The sequence below is a fragment of the Tetrao urogallus genome, assembly GCF_951394365.1.
Source record: "Tetrao urogallus genome assembly, chromosome: 11".
Lineage (NCBI taxonomy): Eukaryota > Metazoa > Chordata > Aves > Galliformes > Phasianidae > Tetrao > Tetrao urogallus.
The window spans coordinates 9,166,655-9,191,969 of record NC_136824.1 but is presented as its reverse complement, the minus strand read 5'-3'; the positions used below and the strand labels follow the sequence as shown (position 1 = coordinate 9,191,969).

Below are 25,315 nucleotides of genomic sequence, written 5' to 3'. Positions count from 1 at the left end.
TGATAACAAAAGTGCATGAGCTGCAGAATTCAGGGCTGTGGAGAGACCTGGTGAGTTCTACTTTGGGCAAAGCTATGGAAACCTGTGGCTTTTGGCTGAACGGGGGAGACTTATTCTGGAGAAAAGATGGCTGTTACGGGCTCCCCAAAGGGCAAGAAAAAGTATTAGGAAAAAGCAAACACTGACCAGAAGGCTGAGAGCTCTTTGACAGCCCATCTCCCACAGCCTATTCACTATATTTTTTTTAAATCCCCAAGTGTATGCAAAACATCTGCAGAGCTGAAAATATAAAACAGGAACAGAGAGGGGCAGCAGCTTGTCTGCAGGTGGTCTGTATCTCTGGTTTGTAAGGGTTTCTGCTAATAATGTAATAGGCGTTTGCTATCTTCTGGAGGTGATTTCTACCTTCAAAGGACCCCATTTTTTAATGAGAAAAGTTCTCTGGCTTTATACAGCCCACTGACTGCTCTTCTCCCTCTCCCCCCAGCTGTGCTGACTTTTTCCTCCTGACCTCCAACAGGGAGAGCTGTTGCACAGCAGCTACAGTCTGGGAACAGCAGCCCCAAACTGCCTTCTCACCCCTCACAACACAGACAGGGGTATCCTATGTGCTGTATGTGACCAATGTAAAGATCAAAAGTGCCACGACCTCGAGGTCTGGGTAAAATGCACTAAACTTGATATAAAAATAAACAACAGAAAGAAGTTGTGGTTTTGGGGAGTAAATAAAACCTTCCATTTTTAATGCAGCTAAATGTGCTGCAGAATCTTCCCCTTCACTACCCCAGAATATCAGAGGAAGCAAAGGGCTCTGCAGCACGATTGAAGCTCAGTTTGTCACAGAGTGCAGGACTGCAGTTGTCTTTCTATTTTCTGTTACTCCAATCACCAGCTGTGAAACTTTTTAGCTGCAGCAAAACCAGGCCATTCCATCATCACTCATGCAACGTTTACATAGATAAGAAGTCTTCAAAGAAGAAAACAAGAAAGATAAGGAGAAATAGAAGTGAAACTCATTTACCTGATATCCAGTAAACTTTACTCCAGGGTTGTTTTCTATTTCCCACAGGCCTTCATTAAATCCTTTTCGTTTGTTCGACTTCCCAAACTTATCTTTGTATTCTTTATATGGGAAAAGGTCTTTGGGCCCCAGGAACGCACTGCATTTTAACAAAGGTAAGACACAAAAAAGGACTTAGACTCCTCCTGTTCAAATTAAAAACATTAACAGAGTAAACGTTTTTCTTATTTTTCTACTCATTCTCATTTTTTGTTTTTCATTTTATTTCTTCATTCGCCTACCCACTGGCTTTAGGTTACTGCTGTGAGTCTGATTTCATGGACTGGCTCACCATCCCCATGTTTGATGTTGCAAAATCATGCTGTGTCTCTCTAGAAACAACTAAACTGAGTCTCATTTATTATATTAACTGCTGCTGGGAACTGGCACTCAAACAGTTTATGAAAGGGATTACATGACGTAATTGCCTGCAATAGCAAGGGAGCAAACCTCCAATCCTGTGTGTTACAATTCCAGAAAGGCCTAAAAATAATATCGTAGGAAAAGAGAAAGCATTTAAGGAATGCCTAGAACTCAGGGGCAAAACCATGCCCCTCGTACTACTGGACAGAAAAAGCAGGGGAATTTATCATCATCAACACTACCAGCTTCTTCCATGGAACGAGCCCCCACGTGCTGGGTTCTGTGCAAGCACAATAAAAATGTTCTCTTTCCCAAAAATCTTACAATTTTGTATAAGAAGAAACAATGGGCGAGTATAGGCAGATGAGTAATACAAGGAAACAATGAGACACACAGGGTGCTTGTGGCCAAATTGTTTTTCAGACAGCACAGCAAAGGAAGAGTTTGTGCCCTGCTGCTCCATGTCAGCTACATGCTGTACCAACTAATCTTAGGTACAGACACCACAATGCATGTAAAAACCAAAGAGAATGGTCATTTATCCTACTTTGCTTAATTTACAGCACAATTCTAAGTTCTTGTATAAAACTGAAGAAAGCACCACTTTCTTTCCATTGACTCTCTGTATCTGGTGCTTCCTGCGCTCTGTATTGCAGTACAAGGAGAGCTAATTGCAGAACTGGAGGGGCTGGAAGGGACCTCTAGAGATCACTGAGTCCAGCCCCCTGCAAAGCAGGCCCCTAACCACAAGTTGCATTAAAAATGTGAAGTTAAAATCATAACACAATGCTTCATTCCCACACGGAAGATTCCATGTCACCAAGGACCAGAGCTGAAGAAGTTTCACTGTCCTACACTATAATCACTGTCCTACTTTCCTGACCGTCTCAGCAATTGCAGCTCACTCTGTGCTCTCTGTGAGTGCAGGGTCTGGGAGCCCACCCTCACAACTCAGTTATTCTCCTGACACGCTGGGTGCAGAAGCTGCCCATTCGTGCAGGTGGGCTTCTGAGCCGCAGCGATCTGCCCGACATCAACAAGAACAAGCACTTCTAACACAACAAAGAGAAACCTTAGGAAACTTTCCATAACTTTCCTCAATTTCTCTCAGCACTAACGTCTGGAAATATTTATGCAGTCTTACGTGTGATTCCATGTATAGTGAACACTGAAAATTTGTCCACGTCTTTGAAATGCATTCATTGCCATGGGAGTGTGTAACAGTTTCTACTGCTCAGTTATAAAACTCATGAGCTGCAATCTACAGTTCATTATTGACAGTAAGGCTTCCTCGATTACCAGGGTAATAACTACAAAATGCTTCCCGCTTTCAGATGCTGCAGTAAGATCACAGACTACTGAAGTACAAAACAGAAGAGATTAGCAATTTGGGGCTCATTCATTCACAATAACAGCAGTCCGGTTTTTTTCTTGAGAACCATTTTGAGGAAAAAAGTTTAAGATTTCACTTTGGTTTCTGATTTCAAAGCATCAAAAGTTTATTTATTGTTTATCTTCTTAGATAACCTCATGATAGCAGTAGTACTTTACAACATATAAAAACATCAGATTATTTCCTTACAGCAGCAGCAGGAAATATTTTAACTAGAAGCTATTTTGATTTTGATTATGCAGAAACTATCCTTAAGGGTCTTAAAAATGAAACATGATGCATGAGCTGGGGACCTTGTTATGTTATGGAGTATCTGTAAAACTCAGAAGAAAACAAAAACATTGACTATAACTTCAAACCTCTATAACTGAATTTAAAATGTGATCAGAATTTCATTTTTTCATGTCTCTTTTCTTAAAAATTTCCAAGAAAGCATGTTCTTTGCAAGTAGGAGAGCTTTAAAATGTAAATATTACATGCCAAATGGAAATGGTGATTTTTTAAAAACTAGCTCAGATACTTTTTAAACTGCAGTTTAAAATAGACTAGAGGCTGACAAGGCGAAACTCTGTATTTGTAGCAATTACTATGAGACCTAACTTCCCCTCTCTGTTCTGATCCCTTTCTCTCCTGTGAGGTCAGCCAGCTCTGTTCTTCCAGCCCTTGTGAGAGCTCCATCCCACAATATCCCCAGCACAAATCTCAAAGGAATGCGTATATTTCAAAGCTATATGAGGATTGCGTGAGACTCTGGGGTCTGCTTCCTTTCATTTTACTGAGTTCTCATCCAGGACAGGAGCCCAAACGTGTCTGAATACAACAGCCTGATCTCTGCTATCATGTACACCTACCTTCAGGTTTCACTCTGCTAAGTTAACACAAACAAGCTAGGCTCGTATGACCTATCTCTAGTCTCCCAATGGCTTTAGTTAGGATTTGTTCCAATAAAACCAGTGGAGGCAACTTCAGCTGAAGCAGATGACATTCTCAATGGAAAACACCTTGCTTGTTCACTTACGTTTCATGAGTCCCAAAAAAAAAGATGGGGTATTTATTTGCTGGAGGCTTCACAGCTCCTTCAGGGAGTTCATCAATCTGTGAGACAGAAAAGGACACAGCATTACTACAAACGGTGGGGCCTTGTGGCAGAGCCCCTGCCCAGCTGTGACAGAAACACTTTGGAGAGACACCAGAAGACCAACGGGCAAAGTTTTGATGATTTCATAAGCATTGCAATACATGAAGGTGATAAAATCTGGTCTGCTTAATTTTACTGTTAAACTTGGATACTGCCTTCTAAAAGCCTGGAGGGTAATTTGTCTGTCTCACAGGGTTACCTAAATAACTCCTACAGCAAGTGGGGAACAAATGGCATCTCTGAGACTCTGGAGCAGCAACAGCAGCCCACCTCACACTGGTGGTGATGGTGGCACTCAGAGTGGAACACAGCGCACATCAGGGAAGAGGCTCCTGCACTCTCCTTTCCCTGGAGCCCTAATGCCTGCTTTTGGCCATTCCCCCGCCCCTCCATCTTGTCCAGTTCAAAGTTCACAGTGTCCTGCAACAGAACAGCAGAGCCCAGGTGCCTATCCATACAAACCAGAAACAAAGTGCAGCTTCAAATAACACAGGGCTCAACAGTGTGCAGGGTGGCGATGGGCTGATTGTTGGGCTCGATGATCTTAGTAGACTTTCCAACCTTAATGATTCTGTGATTCGATAATTTGTGAGATTTTTTCCAACCTTGATGACTCCAAGACAGTGCCTGTCCTACCAGAAATGATGCTTCTGGGCATATGTAAGCATCTAAAATGAAGTACCCAGAGAACTCTGGCTAAGAAGTGAGAGCCCAATGAATCTAAAAATCTATAGGGCAACACTACAGAGCAGGTGAGTGGCTTGCTGCCTGCATTTTAAATAATTCAATCTGAACTTAAGCATACAGAATCCTGCCAAATGTCACTGGAACTGAAAGCAAGGTGCTGACATACCACTGCCATAAGAAATCTGCTCTTCAGTGCAGCCAAGAGAAGCAACCTGCCTGTTTTCACTCAGGAGGCCAGCCCCACATGTGCTTCTCTTCTTTATTCCAGCTGAAGGACCCCAAACACTGAATTTTTGTTGATTAATAAACACCAGATTGTTTTCAAAGGATGTTCTCCTTCACTGTAAAGCATCTGCTGGCTGTGCAACTCCCTGAGCGCTGACGCTAATTCAGGTCCTTTTAGTCTTGCTGAAAGGACACCACGGGGGACAGAGAAACCAGAGCCTTGTTTGGAACATCACAGGGCTCCTCTCTGCGAAAGGATTGGGTGCTCGTCTTCTAGGCCTAAGTGAAATTATGCCTAAATTAGAGGATGGATGAGACCTCCAGAACATGCCCTGCAGCCAGGGGCATAGCAGTGCAGGCTGCAGCACTGTGCTGGCACCCTTCTCTTATTTAACACAGCTGATGAATTGATAAATACAAGGAGAATGCGCTACTCATATGCACACAAAGGGAAGATACACGCTGCTGGAAGGTGGAGGCTCCCATTCAGTTCTCATTCAGCTGCATGCAAGAAAGCACACAAACAACACAACAGGCTGTTGGAGGGCCTCTTCATCACCAGCAATATACAGGAAAAAGATTGCCAGATATTTCTCCAGAACTCATTATTTTCTGACATTCACTATTTGTTTTTAAGTAAGTACCCATAATGTGATTATTAGTTCAATAATTCATGACTTAAATACAGTTATTAGACTGTAACAGCGAGAGAAAGTATGAAGGGAAAAACACTGTAACTCACTTTACAAACTGATAGCAAGGCAGGGAGATAATACATCTCACTCCACAACACATCATATGCTGCTCAATGCTACGCCTTGGAGCAACAAAGGCTGTGCTGGCAGTTTACCAAGCTCTGGGGTAATACACCTTGACTGCCTGAGCACCACAGCCAGCCTCCTCTGCGTGGTGACAAGGACGATGTCCAGAGACAGACAAGAGCCCAGAAAAATGTGGGCTCCTGTGACTGAGACATACAACGTCTGCTGGAACAAGACAGGGGATCTCTTCAGTTGCCTGAAATGTGGAGCCAGCTCTGGCTGCATTGCAGAACAGCACAGTCCAGTTGCCTCAGCCCTTTAGGCTTTCTCAGGAAATAAAGCTAGCAGCTGTAAATGATCAGTAATGCGGAGGAATGAAGACATGCTTAGCAGGGAATGCTGACCAGAAAGGAACAGAGATCTTACATCACACGTCGTGCTGCACTACAAGGCAGTAAGGATCTTCTCATAAGCAGCGTCCCCGGGCAGTTAAGCCCCTTGTCATATTCCCAGCAACTCACACTGCTGGCTAAGGAGCAGCACCAGACAGGGTAAGGGATGCACACACATCTGTCACACACCTCTCACCTGCTCCCCATGTCACAGCATAGTCCTTTGTTCCCACAGTCCTTTAGTGCCCTTCTGACTGGGTATCACTGCAGGGAGCCGTAAGAAACTTTTCACAGCTTGTGGAAGTTTTCATGCATATACACACGCAGCATCAATCTGCAGTAAACAGCTCAAGGACAGGCTGCTAATGCTCTTGCTTAAATGTTTGACTGTGCAGCTGAGGTCAGGATTTCTCATGCCTTTGATGGTTTTGCCTTGAGCCTCCCATCTCTCAGGCTTCTCTCTCCTGCACTATAACAGGGCCAAATATGAAGCAGTGGCAATGTCTTACAGCCATTTACATCTGTGACAAAAACTCCAGGGAATCTAGGGAAGGATGAGACCTTCTCTGCCATTCAGGAAGACCTCTTCCACCAACTGTAAATGAGGGAGCAGGAGATGCAAGCTTTCTCTGTTCCCAGCACCCCACCTCAGCCCCCTGTGAATGGCAAGGCTCTGAGTGCTTATTTAGCTGCAGAACAGCCCCAGCACTCCTTGGTGATTGCTGCCGTTTTGTCGTAATGGAAAGCAAGCAGTACAAGCAACCGTACTGCAGCCCCCTGCTGCTGCACTCGGTCACAAATTATTCCCATCCTACCAGATGCTTTGGTTAAATATGCTGAAGATTTGGAGCTGATATTTTTCCCCATATCAGCAAGATCAAAGGCAGAGAGGGAGGGAGGGAGAGAGAAAGAGCGCGGGTGTGTGAGCGCACGGGTGAGGGAGGCATCGCTGCTTGGAACCGGGAACAAAAGAGATGAGTGCACCCGTGCTGGGGCACAGCGCTGTAGTCACAGAAACCTCCCTAATGACTCCACCATCAGGCTACCAGGCTGCTGCTGCATTTTGCTGCTGGAAGGAAGCAAACAGATTCTATAACCCGCATCCAAAGAGCAGAGCAGCGGGCTGCAGCTCACTGCCACGGGCGTGGGGAGAGCAGCGCATGGCGTGCAAATCTGATAGTGCAGCAACATCATGGACAGCCGCTTCCATTACGGCTAAAATTAACGCAGGTGGTTTCAGATTTCAAGTTTTATCCTCTTTCCTCCCATTGCTGTCATCTGCTTAATGAATCACAATCGCTTTCTTTTTGCACAGCCTCAGCAGAGCTGCACTCCCCAACGTTTGCTTGCCAACCAAGCAGCAAAGCTTTAAAGATGTAACTGTGCTTTTTCATTCGGTAAACAGATGCCAGGCTTCTAGGGTCAGGAATGCTGCACAGAAAATGCAGCCTGGACCTCTCAACCCAGGGCAGGGTTTTATGAAATGGTGTTGCTAGGGGCTACCAGCATGGAAGCAAGAAATCTGCCTGCCTACATTGTGGCGTGCAGGCTAGGATGCATAAGCAGATTGACTACGCTGCTCTCGGCAATGCTGAGTAATTGCTGACCTCTCAGGTAGTGCTCCCAGCCTGCTCTCAGCCTGCCTTCAGCAGTCCTCCCATTGCTCATGCCGGCTCAGGAGCAGAGGGGCTCAGCCGGGGGGCACAGACTACAGCTGCAGCCCCACAGCCCCAGCACTGAGCTGCCCCCCCAGGAACAGCAGGGCTCCCTGTCCACAAACCATCCCCTGCAGGACGAGGCAGATCTGCTCCCTGGGAGGGCTGGTGCGGGAGCAGAGGCGATGCAGCCCCTCCTGGGTGTTCTGCTCTGCATTTGCATTCCCTGCAAAATGGGAAACATGTCTCTCTGACAGAGCTGCAAGCCCTGTCTGTGTGCCTACAGAAAGCAGCTTCCTGCAGAGGCTTACGTTACTGTGGCAGCCAAGGCAGAGGCAGCTCTGCCCAGCACAGCAAAGGGCATCCCAGGTCCATCCCATCGCTCTGAGGGACAGCAGGGCTGCCCAAAACCCCTGTGCTGCAGATATGCTGCCAGTCAGAAGCATGAATTCCAGTCCGTCGGGGTGACTCCTGGACCAGAACAGTTCCCAGATCTTGATCCATTATGTTCCAACACAATTCTACACTGGCAAAAACCCATACAGTATGCAAAAATATCTAATCAGGTCCACGCACACAAACAAGAAAGCTTTACTGTGCATGCAGAGATGCTTATGTGGGCACTGCAAGCACAAGAACAAGTCCTTTTCTTTTGCAAAAGGAACTTAAAACTGCAGAGCAGTAATCACTGATTGTTTTGACATGCTGTAAATGCCTTTGATTGGCAAAAGTACACAGAAGCATTGCAGAGATCTGTATCTCCCACTGAAATCTCTGGAGTCCCGGCACAGCAGTCAAGCAAAGGCCTATGGTATTTTTGCTGGAAAGTGGTTCGAGCTGCTCACTATTGCCCAACACATGCAAGCAGCTTGATCTGCAGTTAGCTTATCAGCATAGCTCTAAATGGATAAGAGCAATACTCTTCAGAATACATTGTTATAATAGGATATTTTGTGTTTCAAGAATGTGTCATTTTTATTCACATGGATTTAACACACTTCTTAATAGCTGATGCTACTGGGAGCCAGCAGCACAGCAATATCTTTTCTAAACCATTGTTTAAAATACTGCTCAGTAAAAATGTAAAAAATACTTTTTTTTCCCCCCAAAGGATCCTAAAATTTAAATAATCACAAGGATAATTAAAAATATATATAATCCAACCTTCTAATTGGGACTCAAGTTTTGTAATATTCAACAACGATCCAACTAGATCTGGTTGGAGACTGCAGAATTTTGCTCTCCTTTCTCAGGACTATACAGTACTTGAAGCAGAGCACAGCTCTCTCCCTGACACACATCACATACTAGAACTCCCAGTGCAGAATGCTGGCATATGCACTTTTTCACCCATTAAAAGAGATAACCCTGTGAAGGGTGAGACCAGAAGCAGAATCCAGCTTAATAAGGTGGAACTGCACAGCTACAAAAGTAAAAAATTAAGAAAGTCTCCGGGCATGGAAGAGTGCCACCAGCAAAAACAAAAAGCAAAACAAGATTAAAAACAGCAGAGCATACTTTTGAGCACTGCTGAAAATGGCTGAAGGGGATCCTGCAGACAGCCAGAAATGACGATATAAAGACATAAATCCTTTTTTCTGTGCACACTCAGGACCTCAACGAGATAGAAGACAATGAAGGGTTAGTTGGAGCCCAAACAATGCTGGCAGGCAGTGTCTCGCCAGGAAAAATGAGCAATCCTGCAGCTGAGTTCTGCCCCTTTACATTCCTAATTATCAGCATATTTTTAAGACAAAAAGTTGAAATACACTTTTGGCAGAGCGGCTTTCATCTTCACTATGAAAACGGGGCCAAAGCTTAGTTCTGCATGACTAGGATCTGTACTCACAGCTTTGTAGGTAACAGAGCTGTTGGTGTGATTCAAGGCCTCCACGAGCTTCCAGGGCCGGAGGACGGGGATGCTGGAGGCTCAGCAGATACAAAGACTCTGCCAACAGCCTCTGGGATGACCTTGGCCACGCTGCTGCTCTCCTTTACTCATTACACATGGGCACAATGGCATTTACTAACAAGCACCCGAGGCCCACCAATGAGAAGCCAGGTGTTGCCAGGAGAACACGCTTTCAGCAGGGTCAGATGAGGATTTCATGTCACCAAGCTGTAATCCTCCCAGTGCCCACACACCGAAGTTAGGCTATTGCAAAACTGCTCCATTTTCTCCAAATGAAATGTTTCCCTGCCACTTGTAGTGAAGCAATAGTGCTAACACTGGGAGGTTTTTTTTTTCCTTCCTCCAGTCTGTTTCCTAAGGAAGTGAAAGGATGTGAAAGGATCACACAATTATCAGACAGATTCTTACCTTTAATAACTCCAGCCAAGTTGGCCACATTGGACAGAAGAGAAAAGGACAAAGGGCTGCTAAGAGTCCCCATGTTTTGTGACAAACAGGCTGTCCATCAGAGGACAGACAGACAAGCAGTGGATGTGCTGAGAGGCAGCTTGCAGAGCAAACTGAGCTGCAGCGCAAGTCAGCAGGGAACCCACACTAAGGTGTGCCAGAGAAAAATGATCTTCTTGAGTTTCATGGCTCACAAAATTACTTCTTACTTGTGAAGAGGTGGTGAGAGGCTGTTCATTTCTAACACTGCCAGTCCTGAGGCACGTTGCATTTACTTCTGATTACTTAGTATAAGCACAGTGAAGTTTGATTCTCCTTTGAATTATCCCTGTTATCAACTAGTCTGCAACATGCATCCACCTGAGCAAATCTCTGAGCCCACCAACTCCTCACTGAGTGCTTTCTGATGACAACATTTAGTTATTCTACTTTATCATCTTACTACAAATATTTTTGTCTTGAAATATTAAAAGACTGCAAGAAAAGAACGTACAATAACATGTTTGGAAAACAAACAGCAAATAAAAACTAATTTAGCAGTCAAAACACAACAAATGAGAACCGTCAGGACTAAACACAAACAAACATCAAATTTTCCTCTTGCCTCTCTCTCCTAGTAAGCCAAAGGGACACAAACATCACACCATTTCTCTCCCCTAAATGCCCATTGCACCCTGCCCCATCACAACAGATCTGCAGGAAGGAGTGAATGAATAATGCTTTAAGAACATGTGAGGCTGAGGAATATTTTTAGGCCTTCAAAATGCTGGTATTTTACTATTTCATTCATGTTTGTTGTTTTAAGGAAAAACGTGCTATTAATGAGATAGGACATTTTGCCCAGTCGGTTTGATCAGAACCTTTCCAACCAGATGCAGCACACCCAGAGCACTGACATTTGCTTAGATAATACAACCAAGTTTTGTACTCAAAGCCCATCAGCTAAACCTGCCCAATGCTCTGTACTTCCCTGTCCAAGTTGCTACTGAAAGAAGTGCTGTAGGTCCTTACACTCCCTTTGGCAAGCTTAGAGACAAAAGGAATGCACTTTTCTGGAGGTCTGCAATCTCCCCAGCTCAGCTGGCTGCATTTACGACTTTTTTTTCCAGTGCAAAGCACTGCCCCAAAGACTGAGTTAAGACGGATAGAATGGCACAAATTTCAGGCTGAAGAATACTGCTTGCTCAGGTGCAAGATCTGGCCCAGCTTCCCACAAAGTACACAAAGCCCTGTTGACACTACAGCTTGTGTTTAGAATTGTTCTGAGTAAGGAAACATGACTGATGGAAACTGAAGGTACAAACCCATAGCTTATGGGGGGGGACACAAAGATCTGAGAGACAAAGAAGGGAACAGCCTGACTCACCTGCTGCAGTGAGGTTCCAGCTTGGGTACCTGGAAGGTTGCAGTCACCTTGGCCTCTGGGAACAGCAAACCTTTCTCCTCTAGGAGGGGGAGGTTTTGTTAGCTGTAGGCACAGCTAATGAGTATAAGTAACATTAGGGTACTGCAGCAATCTTTGTTGCTGTGACCCTCCAGCAGTATGAAGGTCTGAGTCTGGATTTTGGGGGTATGAGATTAACAGCAATCACCAAATACCATTGGCATCCAGGTCCAATTATTTTGTTGTGCAAATCACGTATACAACAACACGTAGTCAGTCCATGGGGAATGAGAAACCATGAAAACTAACTGCAAGCCGACGAAACAGAAATCTGCAATCACTTTTCATTCAAAGTCAGGCTTTCTTGCTAACTGTTGACAAACTGCAGATCTGTACCTGCAGAAAAGCAAGAGTACACAGCCTTGGGTCACAGTAAACTGAGCAACTGTCCACAAACAGCTGTTTCCATTACTGCCCCAGCATCTGTTGTGCCACAAAGCTGACCAATGCAGCTGGCATGCTGTTTTGCTAAGGTGCAACTCCTGCCACTGGGTCACTGAAACCCCTGCTTTGTTTGACAAGACCCACACATTCGGAGTGGTGTCCATGGAGCAGTCAGACCCCACCTGTGTGTATTTCCTGGGCTTCCTTTGATCCCCCTGCTGTCACTGCAGCATCAGATGTGTTCTCTGCAAAGACCCTCCGCCTCAGTTAAACTCTCAGGAATGTTAATCTGTCTGCCTGAAGAGAATTAGGAATGAGTTTTTCCAGGCCAAGTCATACTCCTTTCACCTGCCTGTTTTCCGTGCCCACAACCTCCAGATGACAGCCCTCATTTAGCCTTGATCAAAAGCGTTACATTGCTTAAATTTACTTAGATATAGCTGAAAAGAGTAACAACTGTGTTTATCAAAACAAATACTTACCTCAAAACAAAACAACCTCAAGCGATGGCTTACGGGAATGAAACCCCTTACATAAAATATTCAGAGCACTCCAAACCGTACGTATGAACTTAGGCACTTAAATCCTAATTACTAAAGTGTGTTAGAAATAAAATTTAAAAAATCACTCAAATGTAATAATGAAATGAAGATGATATATTTCTTAGAGTTGTAAATGACATTAGCATCACAGACAAGTGGAACAGATGAGCACGACAGCAGCCAGTGCTAGGGTGGCTCACCACTATTCTAAAAATATACTTATTAAATAAGTTCGGATCAGAAACACTACGTAAAGGTCTTAATCAAGTGAGTACTCTGATTTAGGCTTCAGTTTATAAGTTTTCATCGCAGGCTTGGAGTTGCCTACGTGTTTAGGTACGTGTAGGATGAAGACTGATTAGTACTATGCTTTCTTTCCATCCAGTGAGTTAAACCGTACTTGCCTACGTAATTATTTTGTGTTACCTTTCAGTAACTACTGGAATGGGGCGTACCCATGAACACAAGCTGTCTACAAAACCCAGTGTCTTCTCAGCTCAGTTGTGTTACAGAGGTTACAAAGTTCACTCCAGACACAGCTTTCTTCCCAAATCACCATATTTTAAATCAGGTTGCTGTTTTGTTCTATCAAGCAGCTGTAAAGAAATAATGTATTTTGGACTCATCTTGTGCAAGCAACTAGGAAAAGGCAATTACACAGCAGAGAGAACTTAATGGATGAGATGTATATCTGGACCCAGGAAGGACATCCAGGAGCACCAAATAAACAGATATATCCTGGGATCTCGATACTGTTTACGTACAGCTCTACAAATGAGTGCTCTCCAACTATACAACTTTCAGTCAATATTCAAAATTTTAATTTGAACTGTTGCTTGCTTTTACTTCTGTAATGCTACAGTGGGATAGAAAGTGCTGCAATGATAGCAGGGTGGCAAAGCGTTTGGCTGCAGCAAATAAGAACAAGCCCCAGTACAGCAGCTACAGAAATGAAGGAAAAGAGCTGCTTACCCTAGAAAGGCCTGCTGTAGGCAGGGATCTCTAGCAAGAGATACCTTCACCTCCCCTGCCAACCCTTAAATGAGGTCTGGGAAGGGATGGATCCTGGCTGCGTTCCTTCTAGTCACTCAGATGCATTGCATTGCATTGCATTGCATTGCATGCACCTGAGCTCCTCTGGATTGGCCCTGCCTTCCTACCAGGTGTTCAATCACTACTGCAGGCCATGACTTAGCATTTCCACTTCAACTTCTTAATGCATTGGTGATGGCACGTGACACGTCCAAGCCATCTTTCTCACCCACAGCTGTAGCTCTTACTGCTTGTACTTTTCATCCTACAGACCTCACATAATGGCAGTCCCTTCCAGCCAACCTGTCCTGCAGGCAGAGGACTCTGGGTGTGGAGCCAGCTCTGACATTCCTGTTATGGCACCAGATCAAGTGCATTGCCACCTCTGACAAACAACTAAACCAACACTCTATCTAGCAGCAAGCATTGCAGGAGAAGGAAAAGCTTCTCATTAAAAAATTGCTCCCTTTGCTCCCACATCTGCTGAGGAAGCTGGTATTCTTCTAAACATAATGCCACTAAAATCTTTATTATTATCAGCTTCTAGAAATGTAACAGTGAGGAGCTCAATCTTGTAGCACAGCTGGGCACACAGTTTGGCAGCACAAACAAAGCCTTTGCCTTTGTGTGATCAGGTCCCATCCAGCACAATAACATGGCAATTATACACACAGGTGAATCCACTCATTTGTAAGGCAGGAGATGGCATAAAATATCTTGCATTAGATAAGGAGAAAACATTCAAAGCATTTTAATGCTTCAGAGCCCTGTCTGACAACTGTGTCTTCTCTTATCGGTGTTCATCTCTTAACCTGGAACTCTCATCATTTCACCAGAAGCACCAATTCAAAAAAGCTGTGCAGAAAACTGACCTGCTCCCTTAATGACATCAGAAAGCTGCAAAGCAGAGTCTCTCAAACAAACACGGAGAAAACAAAATATTAACAGACAGGACAGGCTTATTACAGGTGACATATTGCTGCACACATTAAAATTCTAGCCACGAGGCTTAATAACTTTATGCTACCTTCCTCTAAAGGCTGCGACAGAAATACTGAGTGTGACAAAGAAAAATAAAGCTCGCACAAGGGGGAGATCTTGAAAAATAACTCCTGATAAAAAGCAGCAAAAGGGAATACCTGAGAACGTGAACATATGTGAGTCACCTGATCCAGGCTCCATATGAAAGGAATTATCTGTGGAGTTTGGTGCATTGCTAATATCTTACAAAAGCCCTGGTATTTGGAGAGGCACTGCAATAAGGAATGTCATCTTTTATTTTTTTTCCCTCATTGAGATGAATGCCTGCTTTCCCCCCCCCAGGCGATGGTGTGATGCAGGCAGGGCACCACACATGTAAATGGTTTTATTGAAATCAAGGGATCTTTTTGCAGTTGAACTCTTTAGCTTGCTTTGGGACTCCATCTTTCGAGAGCACAACTGTTGGGAAAAGCATTCCCCTTCTGCTATTTTATAGCAGCCAGAGCAGCGATTCTCCAGCCCCGCAGCTGGTTCTGCATGAGTCTGCTCCTGAAACAGTCATCACTAGGGTGAGCTGGGCTGAGAACAGGGGTTCTGGCATGGTGCTAAGCTACAGTAACCTCCACTGTACAAACACTTCCACATGCAGCTAATCCCGAGTGAATGCTGCCTAATTGGATCCCAGACAATACTGTCTCACGAAGTCCTTGCAGAAATACAAATGTACATAGAGTCAGGTGGAAAGAGGGACATCTGGGCTGAAAGCCGGAGAGCAACTGATCAGCTTAAGCAAACAACAAGATGCCACAATAGTAGGGCACAGTGCCTGGCATGAGCTGCCTTGCAAGGGTTCCTTGCTGCCCAGATCCGTCCCCATGCTCTGCAAGAGGCGCCATAGGGCAGCAGGTTAGGAGCTTCACAGCACCTCAAAGGTCATCTCATGCTCATAAGTGTGTGTGTGTGTGTAGGTACAAACATGCTGCCACCACCCCAAAACCAGTGACAGAAAAACAGATGTGACAAACAGCGACTCAGAGCGCTGGGTCTGTGAGAAACGCGAGCTGCAAGCAAACCAAAACTTAGTTTGCAAAAGGAAAAAGCGAACATATCTGGGAGAAAGGACTGGCAACCTAAGAGAGAGAAAGCTGGAAGCTGAGATACTACAGGAAGTCAACAGTGGACCACAAGTTGCACTCGAACAGCCAGTGTGCTGCAGAGGTCAGGGCAGGGTGCAGAAATCCCCATATGCAAACACACATCCTGCTGTGCAACCGCAGCCAGGAGAGCGGGGTCGGCAGGACGGCTGCGAAGGCTGGTGATGAAGGGAGTGCATGATGCACACACGTCTGGGCACCAGCACACGGCACAACAGCGATCAGCCAGGCTGAAGGGACTGACGCAGTGCTTAGCAAGAACTGACACCCCAGAATAAGGCCGTGCACAGGCACCTTGCCTCTACCCCTCTGCACTCGGACACTGCACAGGGCAGCCTCTGCAACACCTGCTTGACAAGAGGAAGGACGCAAAGCCCAACCTAAGGCACAGGGCTCTGCTTCCTGCTGTCACCTGATGGCAGGCCTGTCACACAGCCTAATTTACATGCCACTTGATCAGGGCTTCCTTCCCTCCCGCCCCATGGAAGATACTGATACGTGCTGTGGAAAAGGTAAACCGTTATGTGCCCGACACCTAAAGCTCTCCCATGGAGGAGGAGCAACCAAACAACAGGTCAGAGACATGTGGAACTGCCACACTTGGTTGGCTTGTTCTTTCAGAGGTACCAGCCTGCCCTCCTGCATTCATAGAAGGGCTGGTTTATAGAACCCATTCAGCTCAAGCGCCGTAGAGTAAGATTTGTGGAGACAAAAAGAAATTGGCAAAAAAAGAGCCGCTTGAATCTAATGACTTTCTATGCAGAATGCATAAATCAATCAGGAGAAGGACTGGAAGATCAGAACTGTTCATTGCAGTGATCGCATTTGTTCCTCTATTTGCATCTTCCTGCTTCTCCCACCTGGATTGCACCTCCAGTCTGATGGTTTCAGTTCTGTTAAAAGCAGCTCCACAGGCGGAGCTTCCCAAGCCCAAAGAGTACAAAGTTACTGACTTCTAAGGGATACTCAGTTTCCTAGCTGACCTGGGTGACACAGCAGTGATCCTGCAGGGTCTGGAACCCCTCCCCTCCTCCCCAACCCTAACCCTGCTGCATGCAGGATGCTTCGTTAACTCACAGTCTTACAGAAATTCTTTGGCAGATGATATTTCTTTTTCTGCTTTCCCTCTTTTGTTACATGATGCCTTCTATTCAAACAGCCAAACCAGAGCTGGCAAACGGTCTCTCTAGGTTTTTTACATGTTGCTGCGAGGCAAAATAAACAGTTGTTTCCAGTTTACATTTTCAGGGCTACAGATGTATGTTAATTATGCTCTTCAGCCTGCTAGTGAAAAACTGAAAGAGATTTAAATGTGTTTTTCTCAGGCAGACCCCAAAGTCTGCGGACACCTGTCCCCTCCAGCTGTGGGCTTTGTGCTACCCAGAGCGAGGTACGAGGTCTCCTCCTTTCATGTTGACTTTGAAGGCATTTTCAGATTTCAGCAAGGCTTTATAAAAGGCCATGAGATGGGGATTAAATCTTGCTGAAATCCAAGAACTTCATGCGTTTTTTCTAGTGCAGCAAAGATACAGCACGGGCAGACCTGAGAGCATCTGAAGGATAGGGCAGTTCAGGATGGGGCAACAGGAACTATACTGTAACATGGAACTTTCATTCATTCACTAAAATGCTGCAGAATTTAATAAAAATCCCATCTTCCTTTTGTTTTCTGAAACAACAAATTAATACAAAATAAAAATCAGCAGGTCTCATATACTGTTCAGACAAAAATACATACTATCAAGACTGTCCTGTCAAACAGTCTGAGTAGAAGAAAGAAGAACTGGATACGAAACTGCAGTTTATTTCCAATTTGGGTATCAGGTTTAGAACTGGCTGTTAAACAAAGAAATGAAAAAATCTCAGAAGTGCAAAGGCAGTAATGCAGGGACCTTCCCCAGAGGAGGAAGTAAGGATCCATTTCCTTCTTTTTCGTTTTAGAAGCTTTAATTCATGATGCTCACTTGTCTGCCAAATGTTTCTTGGGATCTTTGAAATAACTGTTTATTCTAGTTGTTCCTACCGTGCTCCAACCAAACTACCAGGCTCTCCTCTGTTGATGCTGCCTCTTTTGGAATCCGGAGTCAAGAGCAGTGCTAACACAGAGGTGTGACACCCATTAAGTGCCTATCGCTTGTATGAGTTTTGAATACACATACACACAGAGTAGGTATGCATACAGACACACGTACATTCCCTTTGTGTCTGGAGGTCAGAGATACAGGGGACACAGAGGGCAGACTCCAGAAGTGCTAAGGTACCCACACAAACAGCACGACACCAGCTAATTCCCAGCACCTTCAAAAAGCCGGCTCCACATCCTCTTCCTGCCTGCTCCACACAAGCTATTTTCCAGTGTTTGTTGCTATATTTATCACTTGAATTACAGTATTACTGAGAGGACTCAGGCAGACTCATTCTCCCTGACGCCTTCCGTACAGTGGGAAGGTCTGTGCTGCTCACAGCACCATTGCAAACAGTTAGCCTGGCCTACCTCTACACTGTCATCACTTTTCCAGCACTATCAGGAAATCCTTCCATCTGCCCTCGGATGACAATTGTATACACTTACTGACAGCAGCTACTGGCTTGTAGTATTTTTATCACCCTAAATGCAGGAAGACTATTGTCAATTAGTGTTATGATGGGAAAAGCAGAAAATGAAGAGTTAAGACTGCCAACAGCCTCATTCTGCTGCCTGTGCTCCATTCCTCCTAACAAGTTCTGTAGCACAACAATAAAAAGAGGAGATCTGTCAATTAATGCATGTAATGGGAACTAACAGAAAGAACACGTGTTGACTTGACAGTCTACAGATTTCCCTGAAAGGACAAAGAATGTATCCATCCAGTTAATTCCATTATTCAGCAGCTTCAGCATGGGAAGGAAAAACATCTACCAAAAAGCTTGCATGGAACGAGTATGAAAATCTTTAAGTGCTTATTGCCTCTAAACTTGTGAGCCAACCGTCTTCATTCTGGGCTAGCTTCATTCGGACTTGCACATGCAATGTGCAAAAAACATGGCACTGCAAGAGAAAATTATTCATCTATTGTCATTTACACGAAAAGATCAGACTTGCACATTTCAGGATTGTTATTTAAACTAATTAAAGAGAGAAAGAGAGAGAGGTAAGAAAGTGAATTTTAAATAAGTTTCCCGAATATTCCTGCCTGTGGTAACATCAAACATACAACATCTCAGCCCCAAAATGATTTGTTTGCCAAACAAGAGCTATTGGAAGGGTTTTACTACAGCTTGTGATCCAATTATATGTATAAAAATGACTCCTTTTTAAGCTACAATCCTTGGATGAAATCTGTTTTGAAGTCACACTTACAGCAGAATGCAAGAGCACGGATAAACAACAGCAGCTGCTGAGGTTCCCCACCTTACAAACACCGGGAGAGTTCGCACTTCACTCCTTGTTATTTTTGCTTTAGGAAATGAAGGAAACAGTACTCTGAGCTGACGAAGTCACTGAAAAGGCACTCGCACCCACTCTAAATATGACCTGGTATTTGCAGATAAAAGTTTAAGTGCAAGTTATCTAAGCAACAAGTGCCAGCCAAGTGCACGTTCAGATGGTAAAACACAGTCCCACAAAGATCTCGCTGCATTAAACTTCTCTTTTCAGATGTACCACAACTGGATTGACGGGAGTGCTGTGTGAAGAAGCCAACACCTTCAGAGTCAGTTCCTTGGTCAGACCTTAGCAGTGATCAGCAAATCCTGTCTCATCCCAGAGAGGAGCAAACAGAGACCCACTGAGAAAAACTGCTTGCAGCTCACCGAGGAGTGATGTATGAGAGAGGTACATAATTAAAGAGGGACAGAGCAGGAAGGAGCCCAGAATTGGTGCAGGAGAAATCACAGGAGACTCATATTTAGTAACACGGCAAAAGTGATGTCATAGAACAGAGCAACCAAAAGAGAAAAAAGAAGAAAAGCACATGGTGAAGGACTGGACAGGTCCCAAATGGCCAAGGAGAAAAGATTGCAGACTGTGTTTTGGCAGAAAAACACAGAGAAAGATCTGTTGTCTATTTCTTATGGACCCTTTGAAGTTTTCTGGATCTAATCTGATTTTTGCCTGTCATTCTTTGCCAAAAAAGATAAACCTTGCCAGGGAAAACCCACCTTCCCTTATCCTCACGCTAATAAGAATACAAATGGTCTGTTTTAAATATCAAACACTTAAAATGTGGAGTTTTTCTTCTGCGATGTGTTTGAGACTTTGATATTTCCAAGCTGCCATACTTGCAACTGCAACTGACCCAGCTTGTTCCTGGCTAAGTCTCTCGTGTTTGACCAAATTCAATCAGAACACGGGCCTTGGTGCACAGCTATCACCCCATCAGCTCCATCTGTACTCCACTGACACGGGAGATAAAGGTTTATTTTCTGAAACATCTGTGTTTCAGTGTCCAAACTGCTTCCCCCTTCCCCCCGCCTAAATTTTGTACTGATAATGAAAGTCTTCTGGAATTCTGTCACTCAGCAATTGCTTTTAATATTCTCTAATACTGTATTAAACAATACCACTGTAGTATTATTAGCCTTCTCTTTTTAGGGTCTAGCCTACCAAAATCCGTAAGCATAATCTTACCTTTCAGCCTTTCCCTCGTATTACTTTAGTTCTTACTTTCAGGTGCCATGTCTTGCTGTGTGTGGGACTGCTCAGTAAGACTGAAGACTCATTCAGCTCAAAATGATCATGCAACCATCCCCACATTTATGATTCCGGGCCTGCCACAGATATCAATTTCTATTTACTACGCATTACTGTAAGCAGAACACTGAAAATTTTATACCTATTTGCAGCACTAACATGTTAAAATGCCCCAAATGCCATTTTGCAATCACTGCAGGCAGATGCTTTTTAATAGTGTTATTCACATATGAGGATTATCAGATAACTCGCAAAGCTGCAGCTCAAGTAGGTGCTAATTCAAAGGAAAATAAAGGCACTGGGCAGGAGGAAGACAGGAACAGGAGGCCAGAAAACAGCACATTTGTATTCAGAAGGCAGTAAATACACCTTTGAAACAGCTGCTGTGGCACTGTCACTTTAAAGCTTGTGTCCTCCTCCCAGCATGGAACGCTCTCCCTACCTGCTGTACACAGACGCACTGCTACACACACTGCTCTCCATACCCTGGTTTACCTGCTTGGAGCTCCTTTACTGTCCAGACCAACGTAACAAAACCCACACAGCCCCACACAAGCCTTCTACCCAAATCTACTTCTTGCCTCCCCAGCTGTATGAGGCCAGATTTCCATTCAGTAATGGCACCAGGCATTTACCAGGGCACGCTCTTATTTTATTGAGGTCACTCCAGATTTTTTCTTCCTCTCTCTACAGCTGCATTAACAGCTTCCTTCCTATTTTTAAATCAGTAGCTAATTTCAGCAACTAAGTGCTTATTGTTTTTTTCAGGGTCACTCATAAAACAAACACCATTATTGATCTTTCTGAATCCACCACCAATTTTTCCCTTTTATCTCATCTGAGTGTCTATTCAATGGGCAATTTCTCAATAGTACAGGACATCCATCCTGGATAAATCAGGGTATCCAAAGAAAGAGATCTTTCTGTCCATGTGTGCTAATACAACTCCTATTGCAGCAGTAGCCAAGCAACTCATAAGTGTTATTGGTTTTTGTCTCCACAACATCTTTTTAGAGGGAAAAGTGCTATTACTTGTCCTTTAAAACAGGGGAACCAAGACAGAGAGGGCTGTCGTCCCTCAGAGGCAAAGACAGTTTACAAAATGTAGAATGAAATGAATCCTTTTTCTCCTATATCTTAACCACATCAGCATCTTCCCTCTATTTCCATACGTACCCTAGACACACGGTTGCTTATTTGTTGGATTGCAGGACCTGGATTGTTGGATTACTGATGACCTGGCCAGTTGGTATTTATCACACATTTTTAATCAGTATCTGAAGACAAATGACATCACAGGTGAACATGAAAAAACCTGTTAGACCAAACTGCTGCAGTACTTTATCCGCTCTGACTATTAAGGTTCAGTACAATTCTTGGAGCATGATTCAATGTAATTCTTGGAGCATAAGCCCTAAACCTACTCACTGTCCCACAGTTAAGCTAAAGGACATTCTGGCTTTGCCCCAAAGAACACGATACCAAAATGAAAAGCAGCCCTTCCAGGTGGTAGGACCCAAGTGACATCTTCCACATACGGCTCTCTAAAAGCATCTCTGAAGACAGTGCACTTACTCACCAATCCTACTTTAACAAGATATGCAAAGATAGAAGATTTACTGGCCATTACCATTTCTGCTAAGTGTAGCAGATTTGGTCCTTTTCAAATTAATCCTAAATTGATTCACAAAGAAACATTAAATGCAGTTTGACTGCTATAATAACGCACCATCAATCATTAGACAAAATTTTTCAATGGTCCCTCTGTGTATCATCACTATTTGGCCACTTTCTTTAAGATTTCTCTCTCTTTTCCTACAGCAGTGAAAGACAGCCTTGTTCTTGCTGACCAACACACCCCCAAAGAGAGGGTGGAGAGCTAATGGCCTAGGACCAGACTGCTGCCTATGCTGGATGTGTCTGTAGCATTGTGCCACTTGAGGTTGGCTGTGCTCACAAGCATTAAACCTAACGAGACAAGAGAACTGAGCGAGGCCCAGGTCCATTGCAGCTCCTGGAAGTTGAGCCAGCTTTTCTGCATGACAGTACCCATGGACATGGAAACACACGGTCCACTAAGATCCAGGACAGTCGTGCCTGTGCGCTTCATTACAGGGAAGGCCTTCTTGTCCTGCTTTAGCACTTCTCAGCTCTATTAAACACAGTTTGAGAAGTATGTTCCTGCACAGGAAATTCCTGCCAAAGGCTCCACAGATACAAAGTACTACGCGGTAGAGAAAATAACACTGCCATTTTAATATATTGTGACTTAAGCTAGTATATTAGCAGTGAAATTGGTTGATTTTCACATTAAAATACAAAGACCATACATGTCAGTTGTGTCATGAATAAAGAAGCAGGTAACAAAAACTCAAAGATTTTGGAGAATGTAATCCCCTGGAAAAAGGGCATTCAGTTAATCAGAATACCTGTCTCAACTTAGACAATTCTCTTCTCATTCACATATCATAATGCTTTCTGGAAACAAAACGAAGACCAACGTCATCACCAGGATTTCCCTTCACTTAAGGAAGGGCATATCAGGCAAAACCTGGCTACAAAAATGAGGTACAGTTCTAGTAAGGACAGCACAAAGAGGATTTTTAGCGGGTAACACATTAGCATCAGGCAGATATCAGCCTGGTCTCACATGAAGTTGTACGTCACTGCACTGCATGCAACAGGAGCAGCACATTCAGAGACCCTTGACATCCAGGCCAACTACACCAATGCCCCCAGCCTGCCAGATGATCAACTCTGGGGTCTCTGCAGTTTCCACCTCAGCTTGCTAAATCATATTCAAACGAGAGACTGCTTTATCTTCACTTGAACTCCACATCCTGTTAGTTTGCACAAAGGAAGTGAGTTACATTAACAGCACACCTATTTTTTCCTAATGAAGATATACTTTCTTGGATATTACTGTCACTCATATACCTATTTAGACACCTAGTCCTAGGCTATGGCCGGTTGTGTAGTGTATAATTATTCTATTTAAAGGAAACAACTCTCATTGAAACAAAAGGGCCCATTCTGCTACTAGGTAAACAAATGGGAATACATCAGAGGCTCAAAAAGGAAAGGGATTAACATGCTTCCATGTGGCAACGGTCTCAACTGTTCCAATTAAAACTTTCACAATAAATTAAAGCATGACAGAGGTAAGAATGAAGTCAATTTTCTGTGGATCGTGCTATTCCACTGACATAAATTGCCATTATTAGGTAGTATATTCAGCAATCTGTATAATGATAGAGTAACAAGACCACAACCCAGTGTTGATTGAGTTTGGTCTTTTGCATGCTAATTTTGGTCTGCTCTGCCAAAATAATTGAATGTACCACCTTACTTAAACACCTCTAGATAATTAGCACTCTCTCTCTATTCCTCCTTTACCAACCTTTGCTTAAGCCCGTGGTGCTGGCCTTCACTCCTTGTAGTGTTGGATGTCCAACACCACTTGGCCGCTCCCTCAGCTGTGCTCACAGCCTTTCCATTCACTTTCCACCACTTACACTCATCCTCTCCCAGAGCTCTCTTCTCAAGGGTAATGCTAGATGTCAGCCCATCTTGATCCCGCCCTTCTCTGTTGTACACAACACTTCACTGCTTCCATGCTCTCATAGCCTAGAACCACCAGCGACTTTCCTTGACTAGAAAATGAAGGCGCCAACTACCATGGGATTGCCCCAGAAAGGTTGAAGAGGACAACAAATAAATAGACTCCCACTGCTCGATGCCTGCTAACAAGTTCAAACAACACATTACGCAATGAGTAAACACAATAGTGACCAAAACTGAGGGAAGGGACAGCCTTGTGTGCGTGCCATGCTACCAGACCCCCCTGGAGAAAGCTCTGCTCCGCATTACTGAGGCTGCACCACATACGGATGTCTCAATACAATGGGGCGCTTATCTGGCTGCCAAATGCCCGCCATGCTCTCCCACCTCCGTTCCATCACAGCAGCACTAAGTAAAAGGTGACAAAGGGCTAGAGAAGAAAGTCAAGGCAGCGCCAGACAAGGTTGAAGCCGGACGATGGGCTGGAGGCACCCGCAAGACCCGCGTGCGGGGGGCCCGAGGGGCCGCGTGTGTGACACCCCGCGGGGCGGCCAGGCCCCGCCGCACCGCACCGCACCGCACCGCACCGCACCGCACCCTCGCAGGGCCGCGGCGCCCCAGGGCTGCGCCCACCGCCCCGAGCACCTGAGCGCAGGCCCCGTCCCCGCGGGCGTCCCCGGCCCTCCCCCGCCCGCTCTGGGCCGCGCCGGGCCTGGGGCCCCGTGCCCCGGGGGGAGCCGGGGGGGCCGGGGCGAGGGAGGGCGTATAATAAACAGCATCGCTGTCACGCAGGCTGGGCTGCCGGCTCCCAAAGCCGCCTCCCCGCGATAACAATCCAGGTACAGCCCGCGCTCGCCCCCCTCCCTCCCTCTTCCTCTTCCTCCACCTCCTCCTCCTCCTCCCGGGGGGCCGGGGAGAAATCCGCAGATCAAAGAAAAGATGCACAACAATAGCGGGGTGGGCGCGCACCGCCGCCCCCCGTCCGGCGGGGCCGGGGCCGGGGCCTGGGGCGGAGGTTCGCGGCGGCCCGGCCGCGGCCGCCCCGCGGGAGGGCGAGGGGAGCGGCGGCGGCCCGGGGGACCGGGAGCCCCCGCCGCGGTACTCACCCGGGCCGGCCAGTGCGGGTACCCCTTCATTTTGGCGAACACCAGGTCTCCAGCCTTGTATTCTCGGGGCCGCGGACGAGCCATCGGGAGCCGCCGCGGGAGCCGCCGTCCCCCCCTCCCTCCCTCCCTCCCTCCCACACCCCCCGCGCCCCGCACACGCCGCCCGGGGGCAGCCGGCCGAGCCCCCGCGGGGTGCGATGCGGCGGGGCGCAGCCGGGAGCGGGGCCGGGCCGCGGGCAATCCCCGAGCTCTCCGGCGGCGGCGGCGGCGGGAGGAGATGGGGTGTGTGTGAGTGTGAGTGTGTGTGTGTGAGTGTGTGTGTGTGTGTGTGTGTGTGTGTGTGTGTGAGTGTGTACGCGGGGGAGGGGGAGGCCTTGGACACAACCCCAGCAGCCCCCGGTACAGG

At 45.6% G+C, this 25,315-nt stretch overlaps 1 protein-coding gene across 1 annotated transcript in view; it reads right to left on the bottom strand.

The window, feature by feature from the left end:
• The window catches only part of HDGFL3 (HDGF like 3), a gene marked incomplete at both ends in the record, with an annotated part of 28,059 nt that extends 3,066 nt beyond the window's left edge, over window positions 1-24,993 (bottom strand). Inside the window, 3 exons of the mRNA XM_079541109.1 lie at window positions 1,022-1,160; window positions 3,835-3,911; window positions 24,910-24,993. Of these exons, the coding sequence (XP_079397235.1) occupies window positions 1,022-1,160; window positions 3,835-3,911; window positions 24,910-24,993 (300 nt within the window). The remainder of the gene's footprint in view (window positions 1-1,021; window positions 1,161-3,834; window positions 3,912-24,909) is intronic.
• Window positions 24,994-25,315: the final 322 nt, after the last annotated feature.